Source organism: Buteo buteo, chromosome 6 (genome assembly GCF_964188355.1).
Source record: "Buteo buteo chromosome 6, bButBut1.hap1.1, whole genome shotgun sequence".
NCBI lineage: Eukaryota > Metazoa > Chordata > Aves > Accipitriformes > Accipitridae > Buteo > Buteo buteo.
Window position 1 is genome coordinate 11,612,427 of NC_134176.1, and position 21,350 is coordinate 11,633,776.

The 21,350-nt window shown below is 37.6% G+C and overlaps 1 protein-coding gene across 1 annotated transcript in view; it reads right to left on the minus strand.

Annotated features, from left to right (window-relative positions):
- Positions 1-340: 340 nt before the first annotated feature.
- TDRD9 (tudor domain containing 9) overlaps positions 341-21,350 on the minus strand; it is an 86,226-nt gene continuing 65,216 nt past the window's right edge. The window contains exons 23-36 of the mRNA XM_075031000.1: positions 20,119-20,219; positions 19,212-19,385; positions 17,821-17,932; positions 16,185-16,397; positions 14,330-14,419; positions 12,110-12,370; positions 11,499-11,648; positions 10,348-10,418; positions 9,852-9,961; positions 9,602-9,698; positions 8,809-8,947; positions 7,588-7,697; positions 4,607-4,679; positions 341-1,006 (exon numbers count right to left, since the gene is read on the minus strand). Of these exons, the coding sequence (XP_074887101.1) occupies positions 911-1,006; positions 4,607-4,679; positions 7,588-7,697; positions 8,809-8,947; positions 9,602-9,698; positions 9,852-9,961; positions 10,348-10,418; positions 11,499-11,648; positions 12,110-12,370; positions 14,330-14,419; positions 16,185-16,397; positions 17,821-17,932; positions 19,212-19,385; positions 20,119-20,219 (1,797 nt within the window). The 3' untranslated portion in view covers positions 341-910. The remainder of the gene's footprint in view (positions 1,007-4,606; positions 4,680-7,587; positions 7,698-8,808; positions 8,948-9,601; positions 9,699-9,851; positions 9,962-10,347; positions 10,419-11,498; positions 11,649-12,109; positions 12,371-14,329; positions 14,420-16,184; positions 16,398-17,820; positions 17,933-19,211; positions 19,386-20,118; positions 20,220-21,350) is intronic.

A 21,350-nucleotide genomic window follows, 5' to 3' on the forward strand; every position in this document is an offset into this window, starting at 1 on the left:
TTATTTTCCCCAAATCTGCCACTTTTTTTATAGTGACCATTGATTCTGTCTGTTCTTCAGAGGATGACTGGATATTACATGATCTTCACATCATTGAGTGAACAGTGAAAAGATTAATACTTTTCCACATACTGTTTTTGTATTCATGTATTTCATGAATGCAATCACATACCATTAATAACTAAATTTAGCTTTTATTAAGCATGACCGCACAAGAGAAGAGACAAATACATTTTATTTCACTTCTGCATTTTATTCTGAAACCACTGACCTCATTTTTAGGACTAATTTTAGGACCAATTAGGGCAAAAATAAGAGGAAAGGATGAAACCAAGGTGCCATGAATCAGTAATTCAAAAGCATTCTTCTGCCAGACAGGAAAAGAAATTATATATGTATGAAAAATTGATGAAAAATTTTATCCAGTGTATGAAATTATAGTTTGGATCAGAACATAATCTACATCAGTTTCCTTTGACTTCTAGTTTTTGGTTAAGAAAAGCCCCAAACACCTTTGTTGTATGGCTTTTTGAAAGACTAATGACAAAGAAAATGCAACTTGCAGTTAAAAGACAAACCATGCCCCATGGCTTAGGAGCTTTAGACAGAAAATGAACAACTAAACCTAGATTTGCTTTGTCTTTCATGTACCTTGTGATAAACCTGCTCAGAAGTATTATTAAAATGAAAATTGCATCCTGCTTTATGTTTTATAAACTCGTCTGCTCTAGGTCCCCAAACCTTAACTTTTTAAAAAAAACATTAACATATTCCAAACTGTATTTCAGTACCCTTACACTAATCTTAAGGAACAGTCTTGCAAAACAAGCACTCAAGAGTTACATAGAAGACAGAAATAATTTTTAGACTAGTTGCAATAACTCGACCTCTGAAAGACTTCTAGAAATACTTAAACATTCAACACAACAAGCTTATGTAGCTGATAAAGACCATTTTGACTTTCATGCTGATTTTCAGACTGGTCAATGATATGCTGAGAATCCACCTAATCAAAAGAAGCAAGATAAAAGTCAGAACGCTTTCTTAATAATGTTTTCCTATATAACATAGTTAAGGAAAACAGTCTTGAAGAGTTTTAACAGTTTCAAATAATACAGGAATTTCAGTTCCATTCCACACATTTCAACATAAGAGCCAGTACTATAAAATGCTGTATCTCATGGTTTGCCTGAGTCAGAATACTATTCCGCAATCAATTCCAAAGCATTACAGGTAGTATTTTATGTGATTATATAAGAAAGATGTCCTGAGATTCTTCAGACTTCATTTCAGATACAGCGGGGGAAATCCTGATCCAAGGCCTATACATTAACTTGTTATGAAAGCTAAACACCAATATAACTGAATAGGAGATTATCTTCATACCAAGGATAACTGAATTTGAAATAATGAAAACAGAAACACTTTGGCTTAAGGCAGTATATCACGACATATTCTACCCCCTCAGTGAATGCCTACTAGAAGTATGTGCCCTTGGTGCTCATTCACTGTTGCCAATCTTTTCAAGAAGGGAGACCTGAACTCCTCATTTTTATGCCTCGTGGTGGGAGAGGCACAGGGAGGGTGCGTGTAGAAATCTTACTCCTACCCTCAGTAATTCCTCACCCCCTTTTAATTAAGAAAATGCACTTGTTCGTCAGGAAATCTAGTGGCCTGCAGAGGCCCTTACAGAAAGAAACGTTAACATTTCTAACAGAGTAGGAAACCAGGCTTTTCAGCTTTATGAATCATAGAATCATTTAGGTTGGAAAAGACCTTTAAGATCATCGAGTCCAACTGTCAACATGTCCACTAAACCATGTCCTGAAGTACCTTGTCTACACACGTTCTGAACACCTCCAGGGATGGCGACTCAACCACTTCCCTGGGCAGCCTGTTCCAATGCCTGACAACCCTATCAGTAAAGAAATTTTTCCTAATATCAAATCTAAACCTCCCCTGGCACAAAATCAGGCCATTTCCTCTCATCCTATCTCCAGCCACCTGACAGAAGAGACCAACACCCCCCTCACTACAACCCCCTTTCAGGTAGTTGTAGAGAGCGATAAGGTCTCCCCTCAGCCTCCCTTTCTCCAGACTAACAACCCCAGCTCCCTCAGCCGCTCCTCATAAGACTTGTGCTCCAGGCCCCTCACCAGCTCGGTTGCCCTTCTCTAGACACGCTCCGGCACCTCAGTATCTTTCCTGTAGTGAGGGGCCCAAAACTGAACACAGTACATGAGGTGCAGCCTCACCAGTTCCAAGTACAGGGGAACAATCACTTCCCTGATCCTGCTGGCCACACTATTCCTGATACAGGCCAGGATGCCATTGGCCTTCTTGGCCACCTGGGCACACTGCTGGCTCATACTCAGCCAGCACCCCCAGGTCTTTCTCTGCCAGGCAGCTTTCCAGGCACTCTTCCCCAAGCCTGTAGCGCTGCATGGGGTTGTTGTGACCCAAGTGCAAGACACAGCACTTGGCCTTGTTGAACTTCATACGATTGGCCTCGGCCCATTGATCCAGCCTGTCCAGATCCCTCTGTAGAGCCTTCCTACCCTCGAGCAGATCAACACTCCCGCCCAACTTGGTGTCATCCGCAAACTTACTGAGGGTGCACTCAATCCCCTCATCCAGATCATTGATAAAGATATTAAAGAGAACTGGTCCCAATACTGAGCCCAGGGGAACACCACCTGTGACCCGCTGCCAACTGGATTTAACTCCATTCACCACAACCCTCTGGGCTCAGCCATCCAGCCAGTTTTTTACCCAGCAAAGAGTACACTTGTCTAAGCCAGGAGACGCCAGCTTCTCAAGGAGTATGCCATGAGAGACAGAGTCAAAGGCCTAACATCCAGGTAGACAACATCCACAGAGTTCCACTCATCCACTAGGCGGGTCACCTGGTCATAGAAGGAGATCAGGTTGGTCAAGCAGAACCTGCCTTTCATGAACCCATGCTGGCTGGGCCTGATCCCCCGGTTGTCCAGCACATGCCGTGTGAACGCACTCAAGATGAACTGCTCCATAATCTTTCCCGGTACCAAGGTCAGGCTGATAGGCTTGTAGCTCCCCAGATCCTCCATCCGACCCTTCTTGTAAATGGGTGTCACACTGGCAAGCCTCCAGTCATCTGGGACCTCCCCTGTTGACCAGGACTGCTGACAAATGATGGAGAGTGGCTTGGCAAGGTCCTCCGCCAGCTCCCTCAGTACTCTTGGATGAATCCCATCTGGTCCCATAGACTTGTGAGCGTCCAGGTGGCATAGCAGGTCATTAACTATTTCCTCCTTGATTACGGGGGGTATATTCTGCTCTCCATCCCTGTCTTCCAGCTCAGGGGGCTGAGTACCCTGAGGATAACTGGTCTCACTATTAAAGACTGAGGCAAAGAAGGCATTGAGTACCTCAGCCATTTCCTCATCTTTGGTGGCAACGTTCCCCTCTGCATCCAACAAAGGATAGATATTCTCCTTGGCTCTCTTTTTATTGTTAACATATTTGTAAAAACATTTTTTGTTGTCTTTTATGACAGTGGCCAGATTGAGTTCTAGCTGAGCTTTTGCCTTTCTAATTTCCTCTCTGTATGACCTAACAAGATCCCTGTACTCTTCCTGAGTTGCCTGCCCTTTCTTCCAAAGATAGTAAACCACCCCACCCTTTTTTTTTTTTCTTTTTCTTTTTTTTTTTTTTTTTTTTTTTTCTCCTCTGAGTCCCAGCAAAACCTCCTTGTTCAGCCAGGCTGGTCATCTTCCCTGGCGGTGTGTCTTGCAGCGCATGGGTATAGCCTGCTCCTGAGCCTTTAAGACTTCCCTTCTTGAAGAATGTCCAGCCTTCTTGGACCCCTTTGCCCTTCAGGACTGTGTCCCAAGGGACTCTCTCAACCAGTGTCCTGAACAGGCCAAAGTTGCCCTCTGGAAGTCCATAATAGTGGGTTTGCTGACCCCCTTCCTTACCTCACCAAGAATCGAAAATTCTATCATTTCATGGTCACTAAGCCTGAGATGGCCTCCAACCACCACATCTCCCACCAGTCCTCCTCTGTTTGTTTTGAGAAAACTGCCCTCCTATCTGATCCCACCACATTCATACTAAAACAAGCCATGTGTCTGCCTGCATAAAAAGGAAAAGCCACCTGAAAGCACAGCAACCCAAAACAAAACTAAAATGCCCTGCATTCAGATAAACCCTAAACAAAGAAAATATATCAGTCTCTTTCTTTTAGGCCACAGCTTCTTAATAGAAAGACAAATACAAAATTTTAAATTCCAACAAATGTAAAGTTGCCTTTACAGTCTCTCTCAACTTAAAAATCATGAGGTGTTCACAAAGTATATATTGGTATACACAAAATTAAAAAACGAAACACCCAACAAACCAAATAAACTCTACAAAAATAGGATAGTAACAGAGAATTATATATATACAACAGTTTCTATCCCTTAAAACTCAACTCTATGGTGCTTTCAGTGTTTTTAAATTCAATACTCAAAAAGACATCCTTCCAAAGGAAGTTCTCCCTTTGACCACTCTTAACTAACCCTACTGGGGTACTCTAACTACTCTTGTTAAGGGAATGGGGTAATTATCTTTATACCCTTACCTGATTCCATGCATATGGCTTCTCATACCATGTAGGAACAATTATATCTCGAGGTTTTGATTTGCAGATTAAACTGAAATTACATAAAAATAGCCTTAAGAAATACACTTATATTTGATTAATTATAAAGACAAAGGAATTTTTATATTAGATACAACTCAGCATTTATGAAGTGTCTGTGCTGAAGGGAATCTTAAATTTCCTTGTTAATCTAGTCTGATTTGTTCACTTCTCGGTACTTTGCCCCTCTAGTGTAAGAAGTCAAAATACAAATTTTCACATGGATGTTAAGTGTATCACAATGTATTTTCTTTTAAAGAAAATAATTTTTTTTTTTAATTTACAAAGTACTAGAATTTGCAACTGTCATTTATTCTGTAAGTTTTATGCATGCTTATTCACTAGAATCTATAATACAGCTATTTTTAGGGTATTTTGTTTTGCATGACAACTCAATTACTATAGATTGTCTGTCTGCTCCAGTTATTTCCTCAAGCTGTGCAAAGTACAACAGTAGTAGACTTCAATTAATTCTGTCTAGATGTGTTTTTCAAACACTGATTTTAGTCTTAAGTAGTGGTGACATGTTGTAAATACAATTAGCTTCCAAAAAATGGAAAAAAGCTATGAAAGACTGTTCAGGCTAGATTTTTGCATATTTACATATTAAAAAAAGGTCAGGCTTTTTCCAAGACATAAACCAAAGTACAATCAGAAAAAAAATATTAAAATCAAAGAAAGATTTTGCACAAAGGAAAAGACAACATCATGACAACCAGATTGTCTCTTCCTTCAAAATGGTAGGGAAAAAAAAAAATTAGAAAAGTTAGCTGTAGGATCATTGGAACAGAATCAGTAAAAGCACTAAGATTGCAAGAGAGAAAACGCTATGACAGAAAGGTATAAAATCCTAAAGAAAAAAAGCCCAGAAGGCTGATGAGTATGAAAGTCGGGCAGTCAGCACTGACTGAACTGGGGAACACGTCAACCTGAGGACCTGCGCAGGCTGCTCCTTCCCCTCCAAACTGGCTGGAGATGTCTGAAAAATCAGCCCCAAAAAGATGCTGAAACAGTAGCAAGTATTCACGTCTAAAGAAATAGCAGCAACATTTTTGTGCCTTGAATTTATCATGTAAGTGTTGATGTCCAAGCACGAGCTCCTGTTTTTGTCACAGTCACTTCCAGAGAGGTTTTGTAGTTTTACTTCTTTCTGCCTATCCACTTTCCTTGACTTCTCCTTACGCTTGTTACCACACGAATCACGCAAGCAAACTTCACTCAGCTTTGAAGTCTACATGTGATACTACATGGCGGTGTCCAAAGGCAATGCAGACACCAACTGGACTGAGGTATGTGGACATGAACAGGAAATTAAATATTGCATCAGGAGTATGCTCAACAGCTGGTATTTTACCCAGAGTTTTGCAGATGTGAAATGTGAACAGCTTGCCATCAGCCCGCGCTGGTGCTCCTCCAGTTGAAAGCGCAAGCAGCATGCATCTCTGAGGTACAGCCTTTGTGAGGCTGTACCACCACGTCCTGGAGGCACACACAACCCACTGCAACAGCTGGCTGGAAGCTGCTGTATCTCAGAGAGAAGAGCAGCTGACCCACTGGTGGCACACACAGTGTAGCACCCAAAACAAAAATAATCACCTTTCTCCCTTGTCATATCCAACATGTCTGCTGGTCAGCTAACATATAATAGGTATCTCCACATCTTCTGGCAATTGTTTATGCTCTTTTAATTTCATTTCCAGTGCCTCAAAAGGTGAGGCTGACTCTCCCTGCACTTGTTAATTTATTACAAAATGCACCACACTGAATTATCTTTCAAGTTTTGAAAGCAAGTACCCATACTTCTTATTTCCAAGTGAAGTCAATGTAATAGTTTTTTCACAGATGGGGAAAAAAAAAAAAATCAATTGAGCAGGTATATTCAAAAAACAGAAGCACCTGAAAACTCAGCATAAACAGCTGCTCTGATAATCATTTTGATAACCTAGAGTAAGGGCAGCTAAGCTTAAAAGCTTCTGATCTTTATCAGCATGAGGAACTGCCTCACTGGCATACATTACTTTAGAAAAGATCTATTCACTAAAAAGGTCACATTTCCTAGAGATAAGGCCAATACTAGAGAGCATAACAGGACTCTTAATTCATGGTTGAGCCAGATCTCTTTTTTAAATCTGTTCAGTACACAGCCAGGTAAGGATGAGAAAAGTCTACTGATGATACAGACAGCAATAAAATACACACTACATTTACAAACAAGGAAAGATTTTTCACAGCATGCTCAGCAGTAGCAGACATTAGAAGGAGCTATTACAGGGATACTTCATTGAACTAGCTCCTCCAAACACTTCCCACACACTGCAAGCTGAAGAAATTCTCAAGACTGGCTGCACTGACTCACAATAGTCTTTTCAGAGCCACTGCTTCAGTTAGGAGCAGCAGGGAGGCCTGCTGGAGAAAAAACAAAAAAAACCCCAAAAACCAAACAAATAAAAAAAAGGAAGTGACCTTGCTTCAATTCATAAATTAACCTGGGACTTCCAGCAGTTAACTTGGCCAACACCCATCCTACTCAGGTCTGTTGAGGGAGGAAATGCAACAGACAGAATTCAAATTTAATGTACAGGGCGAAAGAATTCTAAATCCTTCTGCGCTCTTATGCCACGGGACTATTAGCTTTGTCCTGGGTGCGCAAAGCAAAAGATACATCAGAACTGGTATCCTGTAGAACACGTTTTACAGCCTAGGTTCTATGACTCTTAAGTGATCAGGCTTCCCTGAAGAACCAGTGCTTCCACAAGAAGTCTGAAGTTGTTGAGTATACTGCTTTATAAACAAAGTAAATGAAATGCATCATTAAACAAGAACATACATTATTTCCCCAAAGCCTAATCTGAGCTACGCTTCAGCGATCTTTTTTTTTTGCTGAGACTGTGAAACAGATCTTATTTCTACAGAATTATTACCACAGAAGTTTCTGACGAATGTTTTCCTGCAGCTGTGTCATTCTCTCTTGTCCAGAACACACTGCACATTCACAGAGCAGCTTATTAATGGCTGTCCTTAGGATGTTTATCTGTAAAAATACCAGTGACAAAATATAAAGCACTCTAAACAAGCACTAGTTCTGTATTATATTATACTGACACGAAGGTGGTCATTGCACCCATACCACTGAACTTCAACTGGAATATTATTAACATAAGCAAAAACATCTGAAGCTTCAGAAACACTTCTTTCTCCAGACGCATCTCTGCTGGTCACAGATGTTAATGTTCAGCCACTTGATATCACAATCTTCAAGGTTACTCAGCTATGCCATAAAACATACAGGCTACCACTTCCCTGTTTTTTTTTCCAACACAGAATTCCTTCTGTACAAGTTTTAAGGATTTTTTCTATCTGTCCATAATTTTCACATGTACAACAGCTTGGTGTTACCCATTCTGGCTAAGGTGCCAAAAATACAGACATCACACACCAAGTCAGTTCTTTCAGAAAACAATAGCTCACAGATATGTGTACCAGCATGTCTACTATGTCCTTAAAAAGCCTCTAGCAACACTGGTCATCACCTAACATACCTGCTCGGTACATAGAACTAATCAGGGCATGTGAGGTCCTTCACTAAAGCACATGTCAAATCTAAAGCACAGGTCAAATACAGCTTACTGTCCTGCATAACAGAGTATACGTATATACTTCCCTCTGATAGATCTCTAGAGTCTACAAGTTGCAAAAAGGCTGTAAAGAGGAATACAGGGGGTTTTGTTGTTTGGTTGGTTGATCTGCTCTGAGGGAAGTAGCTTGATACAGATGACTTATCAGAACTATAAAATCAAACTGAAGATTGCAAAGGAGTGATGCCAAGCTGACCAGTAAAACACACAATAATCCTAAGAACATAACTAACAAGTATCGACATCTGATTAGTGCAAAACCAATGCTTTTGTTTTGAAAAGTGTATGATGTATTGTTCTATAATATTTTACTTTGTTCAAAGTGTATGGGGGGGGGTTACTTCTTTTCTGACAAGAATCCAAGGTTATGGACAGGTAGTACACTAAAAAAACCCCAAACCCAAAACTTAAAACAAGTTTTCCTATTAACTCTAAGAGTTAACAAGCTCTGATGCACTGAATTCTATTTAGTTCCTACCATAGCAAAAATTCTTACGCATGTTTTACCTCTGATATGTCTTCCACTCCAAAACGCACATCAAATGTCAGCTCTATGTCATTTTCTGGAAGCAGTGGAGCACCACAAGTCTGACTCCAACCCAAACCACACAGAACACCAGTAAAATACCTTCCACTTTTATCAACCCTATATGAAAAAGAAAGAAAACAGTCTCTCCTAGACATGAAGAAACTAAACTCCTATGAAGAGAGACTTAAATGAATTAGTCTAAGCCATGCCAAGCAAGATACAGGTGTTTTAAAGAAGCTAAAACAGTTGAGAGGCATTCAGACCTAGTCATATTGTTTTTTTTAAATATAGCGATGAAACAAGTTCTGGTTATGAAAACATATACTTACAAAACTTAAGAAAATCATATATATGCAGAATGAAACTTTCATTAAGGAAAGCTAGCTTCACTATGTTGAAATGACAGTCTAGAGATAACAAAACGCAACAGTAATGCAACTGCCAGAATTCAGCTTTTACAGAAATCACTCAAGTTCCTCTCCTCACATAGATTTAAAACTTGCCCAGTTCTACAATTCATCTTCCTAGGCTTCCAGCACAATTGTGAGGAAACATACTGCCTTATCGTGAGGGTGTAGCCTGCAGCACTGATTCCTAAGTACATGAAACAAGTTATCTTAGCTACATATTATACTGAAACTGATAAAAGATACAAGAATTACATGAACAGGAAGAAAATATACTAAATGCTGAAAGCAGGGGGAAAAAAAAAATCTGTCACCAATTTGTGAGGGTCCTAAAAAAATACCACTTTTAAAAACACATGAATACCTGAGTTCTATAGCAGGAGCAAACAGCATACTGAGGAGTGCAAGCAGGCCAGGAATAGGAGGCATCAAAGATGTTTCCTTTAAAATCACAGTAGATCCTGGTCACAAAAAAAAAAAGAAAAAAAAAGAAAAAAGAAAGAATCAATTTAAGGAGTATCTAATGAAAATGAAACAAAGAGATGTAACATAGAACTATTCATATAAAAACAAAAGTCTAGAGAAACTGTCCAAATATTTTTATTAGGCATTACCGTATGCATTTGCTGATAAAGAAGCAGCAACCAACAACTGCTGAAAGGGATCTTCTGGAGTATCATGGACAACAACAGAGTTTACACTTTCCTTTTGTATGAAAGCACTTCTGGGGAGGAAGTAAGAAATATTTTCAACAATAAAAGAACAAAAACCATCCAAACATGTAAAAAACTGAATTATTTTAAATTCACAATGCAACTCTATGGATAGCAGTTACTGGCTGAAGATTGCCTGAATACCATTTAGCAGATGTAGATGATTGTTAATACATAATCTCTCTGTAAGACATTAAAACACCTTTAATAAAACTGTTCTTACAATTTTACATAGCGATAGTGTGCATATTAATGCAATTCACGTCTGATTACTTCAGTCTTTTCTATGAATAAAAATTCTGTAAAAATCTAAGAGTAACTAGGATGGGGTTTGCCTATTTATCAAAAATAACAGCTGAGAATGTGCTTATACTTCACAGTAGAAGTCTTCGCCTACCTGAACTGGGATACTCTAGTCATACCATAGCATTTCACCTCATAAGGACTGAATGGGCCAAAAACTGTTACCTTCAAAAAAGAAAGAACAAATGATATTCTAGTTAGCCAGCACCTGGATCTCTCTAAATCAAAATCCTGTATAAATGAAAACCAAAACACATTTCAGCATATATTGAGCAACACTGAATTGATAAAATGATAAACAGCATGTTCATTTTGCCCATCTAAAGCAAGTGTTGCTTGTTGAGGCACCTAAACAAAGATAATGTATTGTCACAGGTGCTGGAGATTCACAACTTTCCCCTGGCTTAAAACACACAAGTTCAGATTTCACAGAGCACCTCACAAAATCGGGTCATTTTTGTTTACACAAGCAGGTCTTTGATCTTGAAAAATATCTCACTTGATGAAAGTGAGTAGTTAAACAGGATTACTCCTGTGGATAAACTGAGCTTGATTAGGTGCCTGAAAGCCTGAAATTTTGTCAGGTCTGAAATAGGAAAAGAATTATAACGTAGACAAGGTTTAACTTGTAATCAGAATGGAGAACAGGACACGCGTTTTCATGCTTTATATTCCAGCTTAATAGTGACTATATATCTCAAAATATGTAAGTAAGAATAAATTCTGGATTTGGAATTGGAAGAAACACCCACTGTTTCATTGTTATCAGTTACTGAAGTGTTCATTGCATCACCTATCCTAGCCACTTATCTATCACTAGCTGAGGAAGAACGAAACACTGTGTATAGTAAAAACCATATTTAAGTTTTCTGAAAAACTGATAAGGTTTTAATTGTGCTTTTTGCTGGAGCTTATATGATGAAGACTACCATGTGTGGAAACACTGTGTTCAGTTTTTCAATTTTATCTTCATTCTGCAATGGTTTGAAGTGCTGCCTTAGAATGTGTTAGAAGAATTGGTTCACTTAGCTCTTAGGCTATACTTCAAAACTTTGTTAAAAGCTGCAATAGTCTAGTCTGCAATAGTGGTCACATTATGGCTTTCTACCAACAGAAAGTAGAATGTACTATGAAAGGCATCAAACATGGCTTGGTTATTAAAGATACTTTCAGTCTTTATCTCCATTCTAACAATGTGAGAAGCAGGGTCATGTAATGACATACCAAAACCACCACTCAAGTTACCTCATGGGTTGGCGCATCAGCTTTATTGTCAGAAAAACAGTTTAACAATCTTTCAATGAGATGCTTTTCTTCCTCTCTTGAAGATACAGGCATTTTCTCTTCTTTCTTTACTTGGTCCAAAAATAATCCCTTGAGCAAATCATGGCTTTGCTACATAATAATGGAAGAGTGTTAAAACCATGAAACAGCTATGCTTTTCAAAAATTTTGCAAAAAAGGTCCTACATAAAGAACATGCATACTTGCATACGAATACAAAAAACAATGTTCTTATCACCTTTCAGATTACATAAAACAAAAATGGAAGACAGTTACAACTATGAAAGAGTTACATTTTTTCAAAGTTTGAAAAAACAATGGAGCAGTTCAAATGATGCGATTATCTCCTAGGAAACATCTCTTCCAAAAGGTGTCTCAAAGCAGCAATACTTTTGGCTAACAGCTCAACATGAATTATGCACACACGTAAAAATATATTGTCCCATTCAAGTATTAATCTTGCCAAATCCATGGCATTAGTCAAGACTTCAGCTCAACTTCTCAGGACTTCAGATAGCCTGAGCTGACATAAATTAGTATAAGAAAAGTAGAAGCAGCTTACTCAATACATACTTGTGATTCGTACGATTCTTCTGCTAGTTCAGCATAACATTCTTCAATAAGCACATCTCGAATATTCACAAGGTTTTTGCACCTTGAGTAACGGAAAACATCCACATGCAGAACACTATGCACAAGTGAATACACCTTTACTAGAAGAGTATAGCCATTTACTAGTGAGGCAAATCTCTGGCTAGCACTGTAACTCCACCATTCCCCACATACAAGAGATTTTGCAGACGGACGCATCTTGCACATCTTGAATTCTAAAGCCTAAAGCAAAAACATTGAAAACAACACTTGTCTGAGTAGAGAATCAGCACAAAAATCTTTCATTTTCTCAAACTGCTTGAATTAATAACTATAAATGACTTTGTAACTATTGCAGTGGCTTATGTTAGTTCCTAGGACTGCTGTAAAGCTACTGGCATAATTCCTATTCTGTCACTGCCAACACAGCTACACATTACATCTCATATCACTTCAATATTGTACATAGCTGCTAAAGAATCAGAGCAAACAGAGCATAAATAAAAGATAATTTGGTATTAATTCACCATCCACATTAAAATCTTAGGAGTGTAGAGATGTATTCTCTGGAAAAAAAACTTTATAATCCACAGTTCTTTTCAACTAAGGTAACAGAAAACTTGGCAAGACCACTGCAGCTATTTTGTCCCTGGCAGACAAGAGTAATTAAGTTCTCATTTAACCCCCTTCCACAATCACCATCTGTAATGATGTCTCTGAATGAATTTACAACAGATACCCTATTTTTTTCCTAGCTGGTCATTAAAAGATAGGCCTGAAGTGGAAATACATTTCCCTTTAATACAACTGAAGAAAACACAAAAAAGGATGGTTCTTGCCAAAATTAATTCTACTTGGTTTTTGTTTTGGTTTTGTTTTTTTTTTTTTAATCAATTATAAAAGAAAACCAAACAAAATTAACCCTGTCACAATCTAATACTAAGAAAAGATAAATAAAATAGAACTATACTTCTGCTGGTTCATTTCTCATTTTCATCATTAAACAATTCAGAGAATAAAGTTAGTATTATACACCTGTTTTGATTACCATAAAAATACCTGAATGAAGACTGAAAAGCTGAATTTCACTTGAAAGTCTAGTTATTTTATTTGTAAATATAGCTCAAGAGAATTATTCTTCTGAAAAACTAGCTATAAAGTCCCTCAGAATTGTGTTACAGGTCACTATTAATTTATCAAGAGAGTCCTCTCTGAAAAGATCCAAGTAAAGCTAGTAATTCAAACAGCAGCAAAGCAGCACAAAGGAAAACAGTGACTTCTAGCTTTGCAAAATTTATATCAGGTTATCTCCTATGTATTTGTCCTGTAACTAATAGTGTAGCAGAGCAGGAGCTTTGATGAAGCAAAAATACTCCGCACAGTAACTGTATGCAAGATACTTGCCACTGCAGAGCTGTACCATGCAGACAAGAGATAGCATGCTGCCACTCATCTGTAAGCAGGAGCAGCTTCCAGAGAACAATAGATTAAATAGTCGTTGATAGTTTCTCCTCTCTGGGCTGTTTTCTAGGCTGTATAAGCCTCTCATTTGCTCAGAGATTCTTCAGAATAAAACAAAGCTGACCTACTGCTCAGCCTGTTACTCCTGAGCTTTACATATAAGCAGACAATAGAAGAACCTTCTCCTTCTAGGGAGAAGTTCTACTTCTCCTAGAACTGATGGACAGCAAAGAAACTGATAACCAAAAGCAACAAGCAGCAAAAGGCAGCTGTTAAAGCAATTTCCTCTCTCCTTCCACTGTTCCTGTGATTACATGTGGGAGATAGATCCCACTATGTTGTCCCCAAAGAAACAGGACTTGTTCAAACATTCAGTTAAAAAAAAAAGAATACAAGCACAGTTTTTTACATCCAGTCAGGCAGCAATTTCAGGCTTTTTTTTTTTCTTTTTTCCTCTCTAGCAAGTGCCCCTGAAAACAAAAGGCTGGGTAACATTTCTCTACAATTAAATACAATACAATTCAGTTACGTACAAGAATTACTGCTCTGTGCACACGTGCCTGTGGAAAACATTTATCCACCTATTGGTGAAGGTGATTTGTAGGTGCTCCCATTAGCAAAATACTTGTCACTTCATTATTATTATTATTCTGAAAAGCATTATGATTTGAAATACACTTCTGTTTGCCAGACCAGGCATAAAAATGTCTATTAAGCAGCAGCAAATAGCATCATCCCTACCTGGAAAGGAAGCTCTTGAAGACAGCTTGGAATCTCTTTTAATTTCTTTAAAGGCACTTTTGATCTGTTGCCATAATCCACAAAAAAAACCTGGAAAAAGAATCAAGAGTATCTGCAGAGATTCCACAACATTAAAAGTGCTACTTTTAGTGGCAAGGAAGGCAACAACCTAAGCTTAATAATTACTGTACCACACAATCTTATCAAGTGAAAAGGAAGCAAATTCAGTCTGGAAAACATGCAAATGAAGTCACATCAAAAATAATAGGTCAAATTTTATCATGTCTATTAGTTTATTCCTTGGCTTAAACATCCACAGGTAATGCAAATAATCTGCTAAATCTAGAAAAGGCAAATTTCTCTGAAAGGCTTTAATTCCCTCTCCACAATTAAATCTGTATAACCTTACTTCTTAACAGTGAGTGATACTACCTAATAACTGCTTTTAGATAAGCAAATGCTAACATTGATCCAGTGACTGTTTATAAATGCAAAAGAGGAAGTGATGAGATTAGCACTGTTACTGACTAGTTTTCCATTACTTTAAACAGTGGACAATGTTCAGTATTAACTCTATAGTGGTGACAACCAGCTATGTTGATGAATCAAGAAATTCAAAGGAGGAATGGGCTGTGCAAAGGCCAATCTTACAAAAATAAAAAAATCTGTCCTTAACTGCTGGAAAGAAAAGTATTGGCCTGAAAAATGAATATAAATCTTGAACAGTGGCACTAATTTCCATTACTGATCTCAGTACGAAAAGCCAAAACATTCTGATGAATTTGCTGATGATACAGAACTCGGCAACATAAACACTGATACAAAAAAGACCCCATTGGATGGACCCGAGAACTCAACAGGAATGAGGAAAACCAAATGGTATGAAGTAAAAGATTATACCCTTTGGAATTTTTAACAACTTCTGCTATAAACACTACATTATTATTCATAAATTCTAATTAGTTGGACATTACCAAGGAGATGGAACTGAGTATAGGATGACAAGAGGTGGCTCACGCAAAAAAGCTATGAAAAGGCAAACGTGGTATGTGCCACATGAAATATTTTTGAATGCAGAGGAGAAACACTGTGTTGGAAGAGGAACACTAGCATCACTGCATAAGCAAAGGCAGACCTGTAAGTACGGGAGCATGCATAATTCTGCTTCAGAAAACTTAGGTCAAAACAAAATAAAGAAGTGAGATGGAGACCAGGCGAACAGAAAGTCAATGTAGTACGTGAGATGAGAAAGTGTGCAGCTTGCTTCACATAGCTAAACAAAGTCCAGTTAGAAAAAGAAAGACAAGAAACTGGAGGAGAGGGGAAAGAGAAAGAAAAGAAGAAAACCTATGTAAACCAGGGAAAGAAACACTAGCATAAGAACAAGCTTAGATGAATTGGCCATGAATGACTGGAAACTGCCAGTACAGTGGGGGCAAGAAACTTACTTTTCAGGTGGATCTCAATATATTTATGAAGAGGAAGTGATGGGGCTGCTGCCAGCAATACAGCAGTGGACTCTGATCTAGGCATTCCTTACCATATTTTCTAAGCTACTGGAGGTTTTCATCTTTATTTTGCTTTGCTCTGCTTCAGCACACAAGACACTATTGTAACAGCAACAGCGTCTCAATTTAATACTACAATATTCCCATGTTCTGGAAAAAAAATTAATTCACCTATTCTGGCAACATTCCATTAAGATTTTATTTTAGTTCCAGTTCTACAGATTTCTTTACTGGAACATTTATAATTACCATGAACATAGCGCTTTGTAAAATAAAAAAGCATAGCTCCAAGATTGTTAACCCAATTACAACCTACCAATTCAGTATGACATAACACATTACTGTACCTCAGCAAAATCTCCACAAACATAAAGAATACGAGCTCTATAGTATTCTCTGTTTTCCGCATGAGTGAATGGTGCCAGACAAACCAACCCTGGATGCGGAGACACTGGCAAATCCATCAGGTTCTGGTAGTTAATTTCAGCAGTCAGAGCCTGGAGTACAGTCCTATTTTTTTCATCTATCCTGTAACCCCAGAAGTGTCCAACTTCTACTATCTGAAAGTATAAAAATTAGACAAATCAGGTTTCATATTATTCTTCTACACCAAACACAAAGCACATCTGAGCAAAATACATGAAAAGCACTCCTACTGCTGACATACCCAATGGTCTCATACTGCAATAATGCAGTGAAGCATTTCCCTCTTGTAATGAGATGTTAAAATGTTTATTTGCTGTGCAACTGCAATACACTTTTCATCTAAATAGACCCTGATATAAGCATTACTAAAATACAGAAAGTTAAGAAAAGACTGCTTCCATTTTTCTAAACCAAATCAACATACAGAAAATACAAGGTATACAGTTGATGAGACAGATACATACAGATCTGGTGCACTTTTCTTATTAGTGAAAGAATACCAATTAGCTACATCTATCAGCAAATTAGCATTGTTACTGTTACAATTAGCCATCCTTTAGGAAACTGAAAAGAACACACCACTGTTTAAATCACACTGAATAAAATAAATAATCTTTATAAATGGTTTACTGAACTCATACACCATTTCTGATCCTATATCGAATGCTTGTGATAAAAAAAACAATCTATATTTACAATACATATGATCATTAAAGCTGATGTATTAAACTGAAGTAGCATAGATAGCGCTAAATGATTGGAATGTATCTGATCAAATCCATGAACATTTTTGATATAAGAGACTTAGCTGAATAAAATTCTATTCTGCACTTGCAAAACATGTCACTACTATCAAAAGCTGGTTTAATACTTCAGCCTGTAATTTCCACTAGCTCAGTGATTTGGATTTTTTTAAAATTATTTTTATTATTTCAGCAGCATATATATTGCTTGCTATGACTCAATTTGTTGAGACGATAGTTAATACTATTAATTTATTAATAATAAATTAAAATTTTAAAATTCTCAGCTTCAGAATTCAGAAACATTTATACATACATGTAATTTTCCCCTAACACACTGTCTTCTACGCATGCAATATTTTTACGAATGAGCATGCGGTACTGTTAATTCATGTCATTTCTCACATCTATAGTTTCTGAAGAAAACTGCCAGTTAATAATAACCAGGTAAATAGCCCAAATACCTACTTATTCTCATTTCTGTAGTGTACACAAATATTTTACCTCTCCCGTTAATCCTCTTTATATTTATGCCTACTTCCAGCTAACATTTACTGCAGCAAATCCCACCAATTTTGTCAAGTGCACATAAATTTCAATGTTTGAAATTTATTTGGACATGCAAGTACTGTTTAACAAAGAATTACTAAAATTAGACCAAGAATATTCTCCATACCTTTTACAGATACCTCTGTGCTAAAAACATTATTGGTACCCATTCTTTTCATTTAAGCTTGTCAGATATTCATCTCTGCAAAGTTATCTCGATACTGATTATTGGATATGACCTACTTCAGATGCAGGACATCCTTACCTCTGTTATCTTGATGGACAGAACATGATTTGGGATCATCTCTGACTGTTGTAAAGTACCAAATGAGATTTCCACAGGCTCCACTGTCTGCTTCTGACAGTCCACATTTACTCTAAAAAAAGTATACGGAATAAAGATGCTAAATACTTCACTCACAAATGAAAACTCAAGAGTTCAATTTTTTTGCTTTCATTTGCTTCCCAAGGTGTCCCCCTAAGGTGCATTTATGTATTTAATGACTTTTATATAGAAATATATGAATTCAATTAGAACATAAAATGACCATGCAGGACCAAAATACTACAGAGAAACTGTTTGAATTCCATTATAACCAAACACAGGAAGATACATACAAAGACACAACTGTGCCATCAATTTACTACAAATCCAAAGAATTAAGGTTAAATAGTGAGGCTCTTTGCTATGGCATACCTTCTAAGCTTATTTTTTAAAAATAAATTGAGCACACTACAGCACAAATTAAAATTCAGTATTCTTTTTTTTTAAATGTATAATATTCCTTTTACTTGACAAAAGTTAAGAACTCTAAAATTAGGCTTTCAGCCTAGGAGACTTCTTTCTTGAGTCCCTCAAGAATTAGTTTTCACAAAGATTTTAAGTGCTGTTTGGGGTACAGTGAACCTGCTAAAATGTTTATTAAAAAACAAGTACAATCAACTGGAAGTGAAATATTCACCTGCACTTTAAACTTTCCAGTTCGTTCTTGCCTTCCTATTTTAGATTTCTTACTTTAAAATATTAAAATGGCTGCAGACCAATGAGGACCTAGGCAGATTACCATTTTAGCAAGTTGCTTGTATGACCTGAAGCTGAGAGTCACAAACAGCATGTAACAACAATGAAACCCACATGCCAGATTTTTCTAGCAAAAGTAGGTGCAGACCAAAGAGACTCATTACACTGCACTCCTCACCAGTATTTCCTATTATGCCTCCCCACCTTATGTTGTCACATTACCCCCCAGTTTCTGCTGTTATACTCCTCCCTCCCTTTCTCATGTCCCCAAATACTATTCCTTATTTCGGTTCTAGCAATCCCTACATTGTCTCTAGCATGAACAGAAATTACTGTGTACATCCATATTCCCATATACCAAAGGCAAATAGACTAGAACCTCAAGGGAAAAAAAAAAAGACAGTGTATGCTTGGAGTTTTCTTAAACAGTAAAACACCTTTAGCTATAAAGAAATATTTAAGACAGACAATCATGGTATTTCTAGTCCTGCAAAAACATTCTGCTTATACAAAGTTTATACATCTTTCTTTTGAACGTAACATGTCTTGGTGACACTTCCAAGGAAATTCCCACTGAACCCAGCAAACCTCATTTCACTGCGAAGAAACCCATTTTCCATATACAATACAATTACCTTAGAGATTTCACACTTGCAGCTGTCACACCTTGCAATTGCTTTTCAATATCATCTGGAAAATGAACGTTCAGCAAAAGAGGAATTTTCAGCTGTGACATCTTGACTGAGAGGTACACTGCAGGAAGAATCTTAAAGCCCTCCATTGGGTTACGGGAAAACTCCACAAAAGCCCTGTCCAAAAAACCACCAAGTAAAATGGCAATAAATACTGGATGAGGAATCAAAACCCAACCAAAAAAAAAAATTCACAAAAGCCATCATTTCTTCTCCCTGTGTCTATCTTAGCAGGCCAGCAAACAGAAAAAGTAGGTTCCTCACAGGTTTTGCCTCCTGCTCCTATGCACCTTAAAAATTGTAATTGTCATGATGGTTGTAAGAAAACTTTCTAATATTCTCAAAATCATGTACCAAATTTACTGAGAATATTTAATACAAATAGAAAGGATGTGAAAATACATGTGAAAAAGAAAATAATTAAAGACTGGAAAAGGAATAAAAGGGCTACATGAATTCAACTTTGGACAGCTGTAGTAAAGTTAACCAGACGATTAACTAAAAAAGCCAGTCACATGCATTTTGTACAAAGCCATCTGATTGTATGAATGAGCTAAATTCAGTATACAAGTTAGAAATAAATACAGATCAGCTGCAGTTAACGTCCACTGTTAGACAACAGAAAAGACAAAACAGAAGGCAGTCTCTAACTCAGCTAGTTTATCTAATGTTATTCCAACCAATGCGTATCAAACTTCAAAATCACCTTATACATTAAAAATAAATTACTGATTCCAAGGAGATGAGAAGAAATAAACTCATTTTGTAAGTGCACCACCGACAAAGAAACCGATTACTAGATTCATAATTGAGAACATGAGAAAGGATACTTAAAATATTTTATACTTACTTTGATCCATCATAGGCAATAGATTTTACCTGCCCACACTGTCTAAACAGTGACTGCAACTGTTTATGGTATAGATATCCATAGGGAGGAATATTCTTCAGCTGTTAAGAAAAAGAAGTTAAATGTGGATACATTCAATTATTTTAATAATGCATTACTAAGTTCAACTAAGCAGTTAGCATCCTCCTTCACTTGAGCTGCAATAGTGATATACAATCTGAACCCCAACAAATTCCAAAAATGCTATATACTATATTAAATTAAAAAAATCTCAAAAGACAATAAAATTAAGAGTTTTGGTGCTAATGCTGCCCTACTGCCTCAAACCAGTATATAAATGGTTTTTTTTTCCGCTAACTATACATGAAGCAGCTTCATTTATAATTATATAGATTTCTTTGATAATTTTTCTTAGAAGCTGTCTAGTATACCTCTTTTTGCTTGTAACAGAAAAGCAATGGATTGCTATGCTTCCTTGTCCACCATTGGGAACTACATCCTAGGCAGTGTGCATAGCCTGGGAAACAGAAGGAGCTACAGCCCTGCATGTCCTGGCAGAACTACCACGTATTGAGTTACTGAGGTATGGTGGGACAGCCTGCACAACTGGAGAGCACTTATAGATGGATACATGCTTCTTAGGGATGACAAACAAAGAGCAACCTCCTGGTCTTCCCTCTTTGGAGGAGTAGCTCAAATGTAAGGTGCTCTTACATGGAGCAGACAATGGGACAACCCAGCTCTTGTGGGTCAGGGTAAGAGAAGAGTTCAGTAAGGGTAACACTGAGGTGGGAATTTGTAAAAGAGCATCAGTCAGGATGAAGCAGATAATCTTTAGGCAACTTGCAGAGGTCTCCACAGACCCTGCATCTGAGAGGGAGACAATAAGCTCCCTGATAACCTGCTAGAGGGCAGCACACATGCTCCTAGATTTCTGAGAGGTGTTGAAAGTAACTTCTTAACACAGGACATGAGCCAAACAGGGCTCTTCTGGATCTGCTATTAGCAAACAATGTAGAACTTGTTATGGAAGTGATAATCAACAGCAGCCCGGCCCAGAGCAGCCAGGAAAGAGGGAAGCTCAAGATCCTGAGGAGAATGAGGAAGACAAGTAGCAGAATACACATCCTGAAGTCTAAGACAGCACCATTTGGTTTATTCAGGGAACTGGTAGGTGGGGTCCCATGGGAAGTTGCAGAATCTCCATCCTCAGAGCTTTTTCCAAAATCAAG